Source organism: Leopardus geoffroyi, chromosome B4 (assembly GCF_018350155.1).
Source record: "Leopardus geoffroyi isolate Oge1 chromosome B4, O.geoffroyi_Oge1_pat1.0, whole genome shotgun sequence".
Taxonomy (NCBI): Eukaryota; Metazoa; Chordata; class Mammalia; order Carnivora; family Felidae; genus Leopardus; species Leopardus geoffroyi.
In genome coordinates this window covers 55,926,894-55,944,400 of record NC_059341.1, presented here as the reverse complement: position 1 = coordinate 55,944,400, position 17,507 = coordinate 55,926,894, and the positions used below count along the sequence as shown (strand labels likewise).

General features: G+C 36.8%; 1 protein-coding gene across 8 annotated transcripts in view; it reads left to right on the top strand.

The window, feature by feature from the left end:
* The window catches only part of ABCC9 (ATP binding cassette subfamily C member 9), a 131,325-nt gene that overhangs the window by 49,672 nt on the left and 64,146 nt on the right, over positions 1–17,507 (top strand). For all 8 annotated transcript variants that reach the window (XM_045466916.1, XM_045466913.1, XM_045466918.1 and 5 more), the window contains 4 exons: positions 358–466; positions 5,163–5,270; positions 11,428–11,500; positions 12,390–12,495. In XM_045466916.1, the coding sequence (XP_045322872.1) occupies positions 358–466; positions 5,163–5,270; positions 11,428–11,500; positions 12,390–12,495 (396 nt within the window). The remainder of the gene's footprint in view (positions 1–357; positions 467–5,162; positions 5,271–11,427; positions 11,501–12,389; positions 12,496–17,507) is intronic.

Genomic DNA, 17,507 nt, shown 5'->3' with positions numbered 1-17,507 from the left:
TTCCTCCTCAACTCTACTGGCTTTGACAAGAAACAGAATTGAAAAAAAAAAAGTGCAAAAAAGTTAACTGAATTCAAGGGGGTGACAAATCGTTTCTAATTTTTCTGATACTTTTCTAGTTTTAGCACTGAAAGTCCCCAGTCCTGGGACCCCATCATTCTTGGGCATTTTAGTTAGGATGTTTGTTCCTCTGAGCTAAATTCCCAGTTGGTGTTGAGAAATGACTCTCAGAGGTGGCTTGCTCAACATGATAATTGGTAAAGGAGATGCTTGTTTATTTTGGTAGAACTTCATCATTGGCACTTTTATTTTTAACCCCTTTTTTTTTTTGTTTGTGTGTTTGTTTGGTTTTTGCAGTGTTCAAAAGCTGAATGAGTTTCTCTTGAGTGATGAGATTGGTGAGGATAGCTGGCGAACTGGTGAAGGTTCTCTCCCTTTTGAGTCCTGTAAGAAACACACTGCAGTGGTAGGTGCTTTTTCTTCTTACTGAAGCTGTGAATATGTAACAGTCCCAATATTGGATGATTTTCAGTGAGTGCAGTTAGAAGAAATTGTAAGCTTTACTTTTAACCTTTATGATGAAAAATTGCCACCTGCTTCTACAACAAACTTCAAAAGTCTAAAATTTATAAACATATGTATAAGGCTTGATATTAGAAATCATCTAAGAATTATCCCAAGAGGGAAAGAACATGTTCAATGAAAAAAAAATTAAAAGGTTGTCTACCCCAGGGCACCTTAACCTCAGGGTTGAGCATCTGGCTCTTGATTTCAGCTCAGGTCATGATCTCACAGTTCGTGGGATCGAGCCCACATTGGGCTTTGCACTAACAGCGTGGAGCCTGCTTGGGATTCTCTCTCCCTCTTTCTCTTTCCCCTCCCCTGCTTGCAGGTGCACATGCTCTCTCTCTCTCTTTCTCTCTCTCTCTCTCAAAAATAAATAAACATTAAAAAAAGGCTGTCTACCTGAAACTTTATATAAAAACAATACAAAATGAGCTTAAGGACTCCCATATCATATTCTTCCAATACCTTTGAGCTACACTTTTTAGTTTAAGAAGTGCTTTTTGATGTATTATATCTTTGACTCACTTAATATAACATTATATTACCTATTTTTATTTTTCAACTGAATATATTGAGTGTGTGTATTGTGTGGCTTGAATATGGCCATATTAGTAAGCAGTAGAGCAAGGATTAAAACCTGAGTCTTGTAACCCTTAAACCAGTTTATTTATCCACTACACAAATATTTACTCAATATCTACACAGCCTGGAAACATGGTCAATATTATTTTGTTCTGTATTTGTTACATGTAATGTGACATGTACCATGTTTTTGCCTGTGTTTATAGATTTCAGGGATATAGATATGAACAAGGGATGTAGCTATGAACAAGGCAGACAACCTCATCCTTTTCTGAAGGCAAGTCATAGTTTGCTTTCTGAAGGCAAGAGTCAGATGATAAGTTTAAAAAACGAGATAATTTCACTTTGAAGAAAATTAAATAACGGATGAGAGAGTGACTGGTATACTGGAAGTAGAGTGGTCATTTCCCAGAAGGCCCCCTCTGAAGAGCTGGCATTCGGGCTGAGACCTTCTCAACAAAGATCTGGGGGAAAAAAGCATTTCAGGCAGAGAACTAGTAGTTGCAAAGACCCTAAGGTGAGAATGAATTCGGTGGGCTCAAGGAACAGAGGGACACTATTGTTGAAGCCTGGTGAAGAATGCAGAGACAAGACAACGTAAGAACAAGGATTGAGGGTCTGGACTGTATTGACATGCAATAGGAAACCATTGGAGGGTTTAAAGTAGGCACTAATATAATTTTGGTTATATTTTTAAAAGATCACTTTGGCTACTAGGCTACTAGGTTGACAGTAATCAGTGGGAACAAGAGTAGAACAGCTAGATCAGTGATCAGTGAGGAGATTGTTATAATCACATAGGCAACAAGAGATGATGATTAGAGTTAGTTTTTGTGGCACTTGCAGTGGACATTGTGAGAAAGTGATCAAATTCAGTGTACCTTTTTTTGGGTTGAGCTGATAAAGACTTGCTGATCAACTGGATAAGGAGGCTGAGAAGTGAGCAGGTCGAAATTGAGGTAGAATCGAAAGGCATATTTGCACATGGTAATTTTGAGATACTGATTGACATCTAAAAAGACAAGTCAGCTTTGGAGATGTAAACTTTACAATCATTAGCCATTAATTAATATTTAAATCAATGAGACTTGATCAAACCACTTTCTTGAAAGGTATGTCGGAATAATTCTGAAGAAATTCTTTGTAATTATATGTATATATTTCATAACAATAAAATATAGAAAGATGTTATATTCTAGAGAGAGTCATGTTATAATTAATATTAGTTATTCATGTTACTATGAGACAAAATATGAATATATTTACTACTTGTATAAGCAAACAAAATCACACATGCCATCTCTTGACTGGAATTAACTGAGGCTTGGAAAGTCCTCTTACCAGGAAGTCAAGCTATATTAAATTTTTCTTTAAATCATGTTTAAAACTACTAAAAATAGTTGAGATGAGCACTCAACTATATTTAGACTTTCTGTTTTCTTCTGCTTTTCTGGAGTTATTCTTTACTCTCCATTAATTTATTTTATTGAGCGAGTGTGATTTTGTCTGAGAAGGAACTACCACCCATGCCTGTATACACTGGAGTAACAATGCTTCAAAATGCTTGTTTGCTATTGTGTGGCCATGGACACAAAAACAAGAACACATTATAGAGTGGAGGAAAAAGTGTAGGAAAAAGGTTTCCTTTGAGGCAGCAGGAAAGTCAAGTATTTGATTAGAACCGGCGTTGTCATCCTTTGAGATGGTAGGAGATAACCACAGAACTTATTAGATCATCTCTCAGAGATGTGAGGATGAGCAGAGTCGATGACCCCAGGAACGGGGATGTGGTAGGTCAGGTTTGTGGAGTTAGGGAAATCTGAAGAACCTTTTTGCATGAGATGAGGGATAGAAGAAAAACTGAACTGAGTAAAGGTTGCTGGAAGGAAAAAAGAATCCCCTTCAAGTGCATTCAATATCTTCAGGGTTATTGAAACCAGACTGGACTTCTGATGTCTTTCAGGGTCATTCATCACTGCTGATGGGCCAAACCACAAACGACAAACTTTTTTAAATGGAGTGAAAAAAGCTGTGTGTTTGAAAATAACACTAATGGAAACTTCTTCTTGAGAGCTTAAGATGCTATGTATTCTGTAAAAGCTTAGAGTTAAGTGGTTTTGGCTGTAGAATCTCCATGGAGAATTAGTGACATTCTAGAGCCAAAGTCTCTTCAAATTACATCTGTGGAACTCCGACTCAAATCTCTGTCAACACATCTCCTCCTCCCACCCTCTCCTTGGTTTTGTGAAGAACATGACGTCATTCCTTTTGGACCTCTGGGGCAATACTACTATAGAATTAAAGACTCTAGAAGACAGTGGATTTATGTAAAGGCATAGACCTGTCTCGTGAGGAAGATACACTTAGCTTAAAGGATAGTGACTTTATGTATCTCATGTGACATACTTCCAGGGTCATCTGTGAGATTGTGAAAAGAAAAACAAAACTAAAATAAAATTTCAGGAATAATCTCTATTTTTTTAAGTTAAATGCATTCAGTATTTTCTGTGGGACAGAATCACTGCTCACTCTGCTCAGTACCTTTTTAATCTGTGTATTTATTTGCATGTAGCCTAGCAATGTACTACTTGATAATTTGATGTTCTGTTGATATAACAATTGATGGAAATTGGAAGAGCAGTATCTTGTTTGGATTAAATTACTGATTATTTAAGGACATTTTTAATTCCCATAGTAGAATTCAGTGGATTTTTCAAAAAACTAAACCTACAATTCCAGACCAAGAAAAAAAAAAGTTTCACAATTCTAGAATACTTTGCCCTTATAGGTAATTTAACAGTTTAAATTTTTTTTTAACATTTATTTATTTTTGAGAGAAAGAGACAGAGTATGAGGGGGAGAGGGACAGAGAGAGAGGGAGACACAGAATTGGAAGCAGGCTCCAGGATCTGAGCTGTCAGCACAGAGCCCGATGCAGGGCTCAAACTCACGAACCATGAGATCATGACCTGAGCTGAAGTCGGACACTCAACTGACTGAGCCACCCAGGCACCCCAGTAATTTAACAGTTTTAAAGTGTATTATTATTTAGCCTTCATAAAATCTATAAGGTAGTTAAGTAAGACGGATAATTTTTTTTGAAATACTTGTTCACTAGATCAAACTTTGAGCTTACAAATTTTTCTAAATTAGAAGTTTACAGAACTGAATTTTCTACCTTCTCTTTAGCCATGTGTCTCAATATACACAGAATTGAAGTCGAGTTAAGAGAATAACAAACTTCTATGACCTAATTCAAGTTCATTTTAAGTATGTGAAGACTGTCCAACCTCGGCTGGCATCCTCTGTATAATGAAATGCTTTAGTCCTTTGACCAAGAACAATGCTATAACATTTGGGAAAGACTGGATCATTTTGTTATGCTTACATCAGCATTATATAATGTTTATATACTTATGAAACAATATCCATGCATGTTTGGACCAAAAAAATCCTAGATTGTTATGCTTTTTCTCACTCCGTAGTGGATCCCTGGGTGATCTGAGTTACATGAGTGTAGGAGATTCAAAATCCTCTTGATTCAGAAGGTGACCAAAAAAGTACTGTTGGAGCATGTACAAGCCAAATGGTCTTACAAGTAGATTCTAGTTTAACCTGAGTTAGTCTGTTTGGCTTTGACATGCATGCAGTTTTTTTACTGCCCAGGCATATTTACCCGGAGAGCTGGAGAAAGAGTATCTTTGGATACTCTAGGCAAAGAGTTTGGGGTTCTGCACTTTAAATTCCATCTGTTGCAAGTATCACATTTTTGTATTTTCAATTTTTCTTAAAAGGCTTGTGAATTAGGTTTAAAATTATAGCTTAACACTTTTTGTTATTATTTGCTTTTTTATTTGGAGGAGCTATTGAAATAATTAAAATATCATGCTCACTTTCTTTATTTCTTTTTCTTGGAATTCAAGTGGAGAAGTAGCAATATGCCTTAATGTTTAGTAAAACCTCTTTTTTTTGCATAAAACTTCAATTTGTGTTTTTTCCCACTTGGAATGCAGCAGCCGAAAACTATAAACAGGAAGCAGCCTGGAAGATATCACCTGGACAGCTATGAGCAATCAACAAGGCGCCTACGTCCTGTAGAGACAGAGGACATTGCAATAAAGGTTATTTTATTTCCTGGATTCTTGCACGAATAGAAACATTTATGGTACTATTTTATGGCGAAGTTCTGTATAAGTGTCCTAAATTGTGCCCTTAAAGTCTCTTTACAGTGATCACTAATCTTCATATCATTTTCAAAGTGTTCTGATGAGTTCACTTCTCAGTTCTTCATCACCTCAAAACCACATTTCTTGCTCCAGCAGTATGCTTTAATAACTGGAGGGTGAGCCTTTCTTCTGAATCTGTGTTAGAAGCTAGCACCCAACATTATTTCCTTTCATACTCTTATGTTCCTCTACCTAATAAATTGATTTATAGAGAACACCAATATTATAAATCCAATTTTTAAGGAAATAGATAGTAATTTCCTTCAACTAGGAGAGGCTTAGACCAGTGTTGCATGCATTCACCCAGTTTCCCAGTAAGTGTCTTTGATCTAATTTCAAACAGCCTTTTGTACTCTCCCAAGCAAGTGTGCTTAGGTAGAACAGGCCACCAGGGAATCAGCAGCTGAGGATTGATAGTAGGGATAAGGTCCAAGGAGGGCTCAGTGCTGTTCAGGAACAGATGCCTGAGCAGTCAAGGGCTTTGGGACATTAGTGCAGCCAGAGTTCTGGAAATTAGCCCTTTTAGAAAACTAGCTGTGTTGACTGTAGGGCTATCCAACTCCCTGTGCTGCCCAGGCCAGTCAGAGAGTGGGGGAGCCTCACTGGGGAGTATAACAGAGCCAAAGGCTACATTTAAATATCTCTCTCTGTATTGCCTGACACAATGCTTGTCCCACAATAGGCACTTAGCAATTGGAGCAAATGTGTTACTGGATGGAATAAGCTAATGCTAGCTAGCCCAACCTCTGCCTTCGATTTGATGTGTGCCTTTTGGGCAAATTACTTTGCCTCCCTGAGCTATGGTTTGACCATCTTGAAGTAGAGATGCCATTTTAGTATGGTTATTTCAAGGTTAAAATATGTCACATGGGAATCTTAAAGAGCTTTAGTGATTCTTAACCCTGGCTATACATTAGAATCTCTTAGAAAGCTGTGTGTGTGTGTGTATATATACATATATATACATATACATGTATATGTATACATATACATACATATACATGTATATGTATACATATATATACATATACATGTATATGTATACATATATATACATATACATATATACGTATACATATATATATATATATGTATATATGTATATATCCCAGGCACCACTTAAAAAAATAGTTCTAGTAGTTCCCTAGACAATTAGAATGTGTGATGGGGTGTGAAGTACTAGGCCATGACAAAGTATGGAATGAGAGACTAGGAAGGGTCCTCTGTGCTTCTACTTCCAGTTACGCCCAGATAGCAAGTAATGCATGCATGACTAAAGGAACAGGGTCAGTTTTTTTCTATTAACATTTTCTGTTCAATATAGTAAGAATCTAAAAATACATCTTTTCCATGTGCCTTGCTAAATTTGTTTTTATTTCGAATGTAAAAAAAATAGAGGCTATTATTTTTTTCTAAAGTTGACCTTTCACGCACAAAAAAAACCCAAAAAAAACCCCAAAAACAAAAAAAAAACCCAAAAAAAACAACTCTGCCAAAAAAACACAAAAATACCCAGAAAAACTGCTTAGCAATGGATACTAGTTTCAGGCCCACCACCAAGCCTTTCAGTTTTTATTCCTGTTGGAAATTCTCAAGTTGGTAATAACTCATTTGCTTTGAATCATTTTTTATTACATAAAAATAAAACATGCCTTCAGAAAAGTACATAAAATATATGTGTGTGTGTGTGTGTGTATATATATATATATATATATATATATATATATATATATGTATGTATACCATTAAGTAAAAGTAAAAAAGAGAACACCTATGGAACCTACACCAGGAAAAGAACATTGCCATTTTCCTCCGAAGGGCCTCCCAACACACACATTTGTTGTTCTCTCTCACATCTCCAAGAAACAGTCACCATGCTGACTTCTATATTCATCATTTCCTTGATGACCCTTGCTATGCACACCTCCTTAAAAACACACTGTAGTTGTTTTAAGTTTAACTATGTGTGTGTATTTGTGTGTGTTTTGTTTCTTTTGCTCATGATGTATGTATAATTCATCCAGATTGTCCTGTGAAGTCGTACTTCATTCATTCTCATTACTGTGTAGCATTTCAGTGTTTTCCTTTATGGCTTATGCTTTGTTTTTTGTCTCATTCAAGACAAGTTTTCCTTCCAGAGGTCATAGAGATGATTTATAGTAGCTCCTAAAATCTTTGAAGCTACACCTTTCACTTTTAGTTCTTTAATCAACCTAGGATACATTTTTGTGTTTGGTAAAAAGTAGGGATGTGATGTGCAGGGAAATCAGTAACAAGTAATTTGGGTTGTAAATTTAGCAGTAGTAAATTCAGTGGTGGTAATTTTACTACATTTAGTAGTAAGAAAGGTCTGATTTAATTTTTATATGATATCTGGCTGCCCTCATCCCACATATTGGTCACCGTCCCCACCAACAGTCAGTGTAGTCTTATACACACATCAGGGATCTTATATGTCTGGATTGATTGCTGGCCTTTATTTATTTTTCTTTCATTTGTTTCTTTGTCCCAAATTCCACTGCTATGATCACTACAACTTTCTAATAAACATTGGCATCTTTTAGGATGTGTTCTTACATGTTACTGTTTCTCTTCTAAAATAGCTTCTCTTATCCCTTTTGTGGGAAAACGTCTTACATGTTTCAGGGCTTACAGCTCTGAATTTGTCCTTTTATTTATACTTTGACTTTGTATTTCCTTACTCCTTGCTTTAATGAGCTTTTTTATACACTACATTTTATCCAGCATTTTTACTTATTTTTACTTATTTTCAGCAGGAGGAAATGAACAATGGTCTGTGTAAGACCCTGCCTTTAAATTCTTAAAAATTGTTTTAATTGAGATAAAATTCACATAACATAAAATTAACTACTTTAAAGTGAACAATTCAGTGGCATTTAGAACATTCACAATCTTGTGTAACCACCACCTCTCTTCCATTGCAAAACATTTTCGTCACCCCAAATGAAAACCCCATACATGTTAAGCAGTCACTCCCCATTTACCCTGCTCTCTTGCCACTATCAATGGCCAATCTGCTTTCTGTCTCTATGAATTTGTCTGTTCTGGGTATTTTATATAAATGGGTCATGTAATAGGTAACTCATATCTATCTCGTTCCTTCCTTTTTTTCCCCTTCCTTTACTTTTAATACATTTTCCCCTCGTCCCTGATCCTCACTCCTATTCTGTACCATTCCCCTGCCATTATGGTACCAGTTGTAATGTGCTCAATGTTTATGCCTAAATATACTCTCCTATCCTTGTAAAATATGTGATAAGCATCCATGTGCTTTCGGTGTCCTGAAATGTTTTTATGATGGTTTGCTACTTCTCACAGCACTACTGTGTTCTATAGTATGAATCACTGCATTTTCCTTATCCCCTAGTGATGGACACTGGATTTGCCTCCATCTTCCTTCTATCACAAACCATGCTAAGATGATCATTTTTGTACTTAACCTTTTATGAACCTTTGCGAAGATTTATTTATTTTTTTAATATATTTTTAGAGAGAGAAAGAAAGCATGAACCTGTGAGCAGGGGAAGGGCAAAGAGAGGGAGGGAGAGAGCCAAGCAGGCTTTTGCTGTCAGCGCAGAGCCCAATGCGGGGCTCAGTCCCACAAACTGTGAGATCACGACCTGAGCCCAAATCAAGAGTTGCACGCTTAACCAACTGAGCCACCCAGGCTCCCCTGAACCTTTGCAAAGATTTATATGTGAGCTGATTTTCCAAGGTCAAACAACTAGTTAGGGGAACCAGGATTTTAACCCTGGTGGACACATGAGACTATTTTGTAAAAGGCAGGAGGGAGTGGAAGTGCAGATTGCAGCAGGAGAGATTAATGTTGACCCTCCTCCTCTATCCCTCTTGAAGGAAGCTTGTTCTCTTTTACTTCTGTGTAGCACCAAATCAAGAGGCGACACTGCATTCTTCTAGCTCTTCTCTGCTGCTTTCAGACCATATATTTTCTTCTCCTGCATCCTTGTGAAGCTTTGGCATTGTCTACCTTTATCACATCTATTATCAAAGGACCTTATCAGAACCTCCACACCATTGCTGAAGATTTGGGTGCCCGTTTCCTTGTTCATCTCTCTAGCTTACTTGGTGCCATGCATAGATGTGGTTTAAACTTCCAAGGGCCCAGCTATCTAGTATCCCAGCCCAGAAATTTCTTGCTCTGCTTTCACTCCATTTCCACAACCTTGCCTATGGTCACACCTGGCCACCACCTGAAACTGCTGCTCCTCCAAAATCATAAACTCCTTTATGTCAGTCAGTCACTGACACCACAACCCTACCTCCAACTCTCTCGGGCTTCACCTTTGCTGACACTGCTTTTTTAACCTTATTGAGACCTCCAGCAACTTGAGCCCCTTCCTTTTGTCTCAGTCCTTCAGCGCTTTCTGTAAGCAATCCAACTTTGTGCCTTTGATGCTCCTAGAACAGGCTGCTGAACTCTATGGAGGAAATGACACAGTGTACCAGTTGGCAGAGCCACACACATTTATGACCTCCCCATTCCACTGCCCCTCAGTAGTTCCTGGTGATCCTTCACATGCCGCCCATCAGCATTAGTTTCCTCAGTCTCCAGTAGCTCTGTCTTCTCACCTCTATCTGTGTCTGTCGTGTTGTATTTGCTTCTGTCCATGGTTTATTTACTCAACTGGTTGCAAGCTCCAAGAAAGCGGGGAGGATGCATTATACCTTTTTTGTAGTCTACATAGATACTAACACAGCACCTCACACAGAATGGGTGCTCAGCAAATATTTGTAAAGCAATCAGTAATTCAACCCTTCCGTGCCACCCTCCTTCCAGGGCTAATTTCTTGCACATCTATTTGATAGACAGTACTAAATGTCACACATCTTACGAGCTAAAGAAAACCTACATGGAAAATTACAATTTAGACTTTTCAAGCAACTTCAATCCGGGGGTTTTGTTGTACCTCTCATTTCCCATTTTTGTAACTATTAAACCTATCGAGTCCAGGAGCTCCTGGGTGGCTCAGCCAGTTAAGTGTCTGACTTCAGCTCAGGTCATGATCTAGAGGTTTGTGAGTTTGAGCCCTGCATCGGACTCCACACTGATGGTGGAGTGCACACACTCTCTCAAAATAAATAAATAAACTTTATATAAAAACTAAAAACAAAAAACTATCAAGTCCACTTCACACTTCTTAATACAAATAGATTGCTTTGGGTGACTATAGGTCTAATGATCTTTGCTGCTTGTTGAGGTTTATCCCACTAAGATATATTACCTCATTTCTGTGCTTTATTCCTCTCTTCCTTTTACTCATTCCTTGAACTTCATTAAATGGCACTAAATCCACACACTTCAAAACCTTATTACAAAACCTTTCTCCTTGGCTAACAGAGGCATTTTGTTGGAATAATTTGACATGATTTCCACTCTATACTTTGCATCATTAGGATTCTGGAAATTGCCTAGCGGTGAGAAAATAATCAATGCTGGTGTTACATTGGAAAATATTTGGGATGATTACTTTTTAGGAATGCTCACACGTAAATGATCTAGTAATCCCAAATTTTCAGAGAAAATTGTAATTTTTAGCCTTTTCATAGTATCACTAATTCTTCAAAGACCCTCCTTTCATTTCCATTCTTTTTTTTTTTTAATTTTTTTTCAACGTTTATTTATTTTTGGGACAGAGAGAGACAGAGCATGAACAGGGGAGGGGCAGAGAGAGAGGGAGACACAGAATCGGAAACAGGCTCCAGGCTCTGAGCCATCAGCCCAGAGCCTGACACGGGGCTCGAACTCACGGACCGCGAGATCGTAACCTGGCTGAAGTCGGACGCTTAACCGACTGCGCCACCCAGGCGCCCCCATTCTTTTTTTTCATATATACCTCTCAATAGTTACAATTCTAGCTAACTCTAAATTAGAATTTCACCACTGTGTGTTCTACCTTATATTGAAAGTCTTCCAGTGTCTTAAGGACAAAATGTATTTTATTGGAATTATTCTCTAAAACAAAATATATACATAATTTTATATTTTAACTTATGTATTCTTCTTTTCTAGGTCACAAATGGCTACTTTTCATGGGGCAGTGGTTTAGCTACATTATCCAATATAGATATTCGAATCCCAACAGGTGAGAGACATTTGTTATTTTTTATTTTTAATTATGACAAATATGGATTTCCAAGGTAATTGATCTTAACAAAAAAAAAGATTGTTTAAACATTATTAACGTTATTTGTAGTTGTTTATTTGAATCATGTAGCTCATAAGCCACTGTATCATCATGGAAGTGATTGGAAATAAGACTTGCCTTTCACTACAAAATGTGTAGACATTTGGACAAGTTATTTACTGTCCAAATAAGCTGATAACAGCTTGTTGCTGATTTGTCCATTTAAATAATGGGGTAGTTGATTTTTCATGTTGTTTGAAAAAGGAGTTAAATAAAGACTATATAAGAAAATTATTTTCTGTCCCTGAGACAACTAAAGTGTTCAAGTTATTTTAGGCTCAAATACCCAATAATTTTTGGTTAAGATGCCTAGATATCCGAATAGAAAAAATGTTTTGATCTGGCCTGATGGTCAATAGATTGAGATTTTTCTATTTTACATGCGTATCAAAGTAAGAAATTGGAGAAGTCGTCTTAATACCAGCCCAATCCCTTTCATCTCAATTAATCAAGTTGAGTCAAAACTGCCTTCTTCACCTGAATGAATTGAATAAAAAAGTTAAAACTCATTGAGATTATTTAGGCAATTATTTCGTTGCTCTATTCACTAATGTCAGCTATTCTCATAGTTGGAAACAGTAAATCAAGACCTATATCTTTTAATTTTTCTCTCCTTTGTCAAAAAAAACTCATGTATCAGAAAGAGGAGCTATTTAGAATACCTTATTGCTGGAGACCAAGTGTGGGCTATTGATTTTGAAGCCTCAGCCTTTTCTAAATGTATTTTGGTTTTATTTTACTAGAATTCCATGTCCTCTTGCTGTTATCCTTTATCTAATTTCTCTAGGTCAGTTGACCATGATTGTGGGCCAAGTGGGCTGTGGGAAGTCTTCTCTTCTCCTTGCTATCCTTGGTGAGATGCAGACACTGGAAGGCAAAGTTCACTGGAGCAAGTATGTGTATTTTTAATTGGTTTCTATTGCTCTATCATCCATCCGATGATCTTACAAAGGGAAGAAATGAGAGCAATAGATTCCTACATTAGGAATCTGAGGATCCCTTCAGAAATAAGTGCAGCTTTCTAAAAAAATTAAATTAGTAGAAACCTTAAATGTCATAAATTAAAAACTAGAAAACAGTTTCTTACAGAGGGTTATCATGGTATAAACTAGTATGATTGGGATTTTGTAAAGATAGATTTTCAAAGTTAAAAGGAATAACATTCAAAGAAATAATTTAAAAACTTATCCTATATTAAAAGAAGTTATGGAAAACTTACATTATTCATAAAGCTTAAATGCAAAAGAGCTGTAATGGTTCACTGTTCAGTGAAGAACTACCAAATAATCTTTTAAAAAATCTTCATAAGGGGCTGAGAAATCAGCCGTTTCTTTTCACACCCAACTTAAAAGTAGGTGCTAGAAATATCTAGTAAGAGGTACATGGATAGGTCAAAGTGGTGTGTTATGCCACTGTAAAGACATGAAAAAGGAGGTATCTAGCATGGTGCTTCTCCTAAATATTTGAATGGTGGTCTTTGAAACACATTGTGGTAATGAAGTGACTCAGAACCATAATATCATATAATTGTGCAATAAAGTGTTAAACCAATTTACTCAGTTCGGCTTACCTAGTAGATTCCCCATAAGCAGTTTATGAAGAAATTGGCTATAGCTTATCTAAGAAATTGGATTATAGACCAGTGTTTCTCAACCAAGTATGATTTTTCTCCCAGGGGAGATATCTTTGGTTGTCACACTGGGGAAACAGGTTTTCCTGATCTGGTTGGTATAGGCCAGGGATGCTGCTAAACATCCTACAATGCACCGGACCCTCTCCCCACTGCCCCAGCAACAAAGAATCATCTGACCCCAAATGTCAGTTGTGTCAAGGTTGGGAAACCTTGCTCTAGATCTATAGACGTTTGTTAATATTTTGCCCCTACCACTGTGAACTCTATTGTTGCTTACTCTGCTGTTTACATACACAGGTATGTCTCAAGAATGAGTAAAGACTATTTAAGAGCATTTTTAGAATAGAGTCTATGTTAAACTCCAGGTAAGAGATGGAAATGCTTGGATGTGAAATTTGAACGGGAAACATCCTATTTTAAGTATCATGAGTGAAAGGAGGAGGTTGGGAAATGTTGAGTGTACATTTTATTCCTACTGGGCCAATCTAAAAGACAGTAGACATGAAACTGTTTAGTGAATATCCAGAAGAGAGCTTGGTAAATAATTGCCACCTGCAGTTTGCTTCATGACAAGTTCTTGTTGATCACTAAGATCAGGCACCAGGCAATTTGCCCTGCCACTATCTCCTTCCATCTTGGATGACTAGAGGTTTTGAGAAACAGATTTTACTGGATTAAATTCTATTTTGTGACATGTACAGCCATCATCAAGTTACTTGGGTTTTATTTTCACCTTTGTTTGTCATTAAAACAGAGAGAAAGAATGGGAATCAGTGACAGCTTGAGAAGCTCAAGAAGCTTGCGATTTATTTTCAGACCTCTAAGATGTTCTTCTAATATAGTCTTCCCTTGTGTTATTTAGGGTTCCACTTAGGCCAGATCAACTTCCAATATTATCATTAATAATCTTCATCATTTTGCTAACTGATAAATAAATGAAATGAGAATTAGGGAAGTATTTTACATAATCTAGTATTTTTTCTTTTGCATTCCTACTTCATGTCACAAAGGTAGGGAATTATTTTATTTAAAGTTACATAGTGTAGGGGCGCCTGGGTGGCACAGTCGGTTAAGCGTCCGACTTCAGCCAGGTCGCGATCTCGCGGTCCGTGAGTTCGAGCCCCGCGTCGGGCTCTGGGCTGATGGCTCAGAGCCTGGAGCCTGTTTCCGATTCTGTGTCTCCCTCTCTCTCTGCCCCTCCCCCGTTCATGCTCTGTCTCTCTCTGTCCCAAAAATAAATAAACGTTGAAAAAAAAAATTAAAAAAAAAAATAAATAAATAAAGTTACATAGTGTAATAAAGCTTGAAAAATAAAGATAAAATATCAAGAAAAATTAAGATTTAAATAATAATCTGAGAAGTAAATAGGTAGAAATGCATGCTCTGGAGTCCTGTGTATTGATAAAATATGGACCACAGATTCCACTCTGAGCTTCATTGAAGCTAAGCAAAGAGGAAACTAGAGATAAAAACATACACTTACTCAACAGAGGTTAAGAAGTCTCTCTCATGAAAAGAAAGAAAGAAAGAAATCTCATGGATTCCAACAATAAAGCTAATAAAAGATTATGTCTTAGAGATGGAGCCAAAGGGATGAAGGTGTGTAAAAGGATTTTAGATAATTCTAAGTATTTATAAAATCCTCATAACTTAAAAATCATCTTTTTATGAGCATTGCCTTCATTCACTATACTCCCATCTCTTAATGGCAGAAGGACTAAGATTTTCTTCAAAAAATGTTTGTGTTGGCTTAGGCACACATGGCTTAAAAAACTAAGCCTCTAAGCGATTGGAGAAGCTAACACAAATTCTATTTTCCTTTATTACAAGAATTACTTTTTTTTCTTCTATGGCATCCTTAATATCTGATAAAACATTTTCCTATTGGTAATATTCAGAAGATACTGATCTTCTTTTAAAGAGTTATTTATAATTACTCTTCATTCCATAAAAGGCTGTTGTGCCTCATCCAATAAGGAAAGGCAGAGAAATGTTATTAGAGCAAAGTTAATTTAGAAGTTACCAATAGTGATTGGTTGATGAAGTACAAAACCTAAGAAGTGCTTTACTTCAACACACTGAATTGTTTGATGTTTTTTGGAAGCTCAAAAAAAAAAAAACCCAATAAACTAAATGTTAGCATAAGGTGTCAAGTGCCTTGCTGCCATTATTTCACCATTGCATGTATCTCTGGCTGCATGAATTTTATTTTTAAATGTGCCCTCATAGACTGGCATAAGCAAAGTCCAATAAGTACTTGGTCCTCTTGTGGTGACAAATATTTACTTTAGGCAGGAAAGAAGGTATTGCTGCTCACCCAAGGCACACTTACATGAGTAGAACCAAGTGTACAAAGACCTCTAAAGACATTTCTTTGGAAATTGCTACCTTTGACCTAGTCAGCCATGTTGTAACCTCAGAAGAGAAAGGTCAGAGAAAGGTCAGAGAAAGGAGGAAGGGACTAAAAAATTATCCAAAATTGTTAGAATGCCAGGGTTTTTATTTCTGCATCTGGGTGTGCTCTATATTTGTTGAAAAGCAAATGCTCTACCTGAATGAATTTGTCTTGATAAACAATACAATGAAGTTGTCTTGATAAACAATAATTCCTACTGACATCTTAGGAGATAGAACTAAAATGCTCTACCTGACAAGTGGTTCCAGTGACAGAGTCTACACTGTGTAATAATTTTGATAATCATGTGAGACACAGCCATCATTTATTTTTGTTTTCCTTTTCTTTTCTTTCTCTCTTGCCCAGGCTGTCAACCATCCTCCTGTCAGGCCTCATATGTGCTGATGTTCTATCTTCTAACATCTTGGTGTAATCAGCTTTATAACAGTGGTTCAGTTATTTTAAGACAGGTGAATTGAGGAGTTACTCCTTTTCATGTGACTTTACGTGGCATAAAGGAATAATAACACACTGAATCAGCTTTCCTGGATTAGATGCAGTGTAGTGTGTTTGGGCCCACATCTAGCTCCCATTCTTCTAAATATTATTTCTGATGTAAGCTTGCAAAAGTCACTCTTTCCCATTCCACAAGGTATCAACCATGATACCTGGAAGCTGTTAGCTACTAAGTTTAATTTTTATTCTTGAAGGAAAATACACAAAAGTCCTGCATACAGAATGGAAATCTATTTTCCACAAGGGGATTTTCCATCTGGCCTCTTTGTTTTCTCTTGCTGCTTTCAGTGCTATTCACTACCACAGTGAATGGTGGAGGATGGGTCTGGACATGGACCCAGTGATTTTCATGTAATCGTTAAGATCTGATGTTGAAATTCAGAAATAAGTGTACTTATTTTGTAAGAGAAAAAGAAATCCTTTGAATTAGATTAAACATATTACTGTTGTGTGAGATTATAGAGGTGGTCTTTAGAAGTTAAGGACTCTAATATTACTCATTAAAAATGAAAGAATAGGGTTTCTTTTTATTTGTTCATGGAGGATGACTACCTACAAACAGACCAATATCTACCATATCTTCCTTACTCTGAGACTAGTATATCTTTGACATGCAAATCACTGTGGTAGTTGTTGGGGAGGAAATAATTGAACACACTATTCTCATGAAGCTTACTGCTTAGCAGGGAAGGCCACAAGGAAGTAAGAAAATAATTTCATAAGTAATTATTTGGTCAAATTTTTATAAGTGCTAGGAAGAAGGACAGAGTTTTATAAGAGCAAATAATAGGTAACCTTACTGAGCTGAGTCTGTGGGGTCAACAAGCCTTTTTTAGGGAGATGCATGAATGAATGATACTTGAACATAAGGATAAACCAAAATTAATGAGTCAAAAAGTAAAGAGCTGTAATACAAATGGAGATAGAAGGTGAAGAAGAATATTCTGATTCTCCTTCAATCTTTCTGTGGTCTACTGTAGGACCCTCTTCCTTTACTTGGCCTTTAATTTATATCTTTGACTTCAGTTTCTCCCTAAGTATTAACAACACACTAGTGTACATTTCTGGCCAACATCTTTCTTCTGAAGATCTAATAGCTCCTCCAAAAAGTCTTTATATATAAACTGCATATTGAACACATCTAAACTGAGCTCATATCCCTCATTATCTCCAATACCTACTTCTCCTGTATCTTGGCAGGAATGTGTCCCCACCCACTGATATCTGTTCGTGGATGCCCAAGTCAAAGCTCAAAGATCCAACCTGAATTCTTCTCTCTCTCCATTGCCCACACAGTCCAACCAGTCACTCTTCTTATGTCTGTCCTTAACACTTCTATGCCTATATTAATTGTCCTAGTT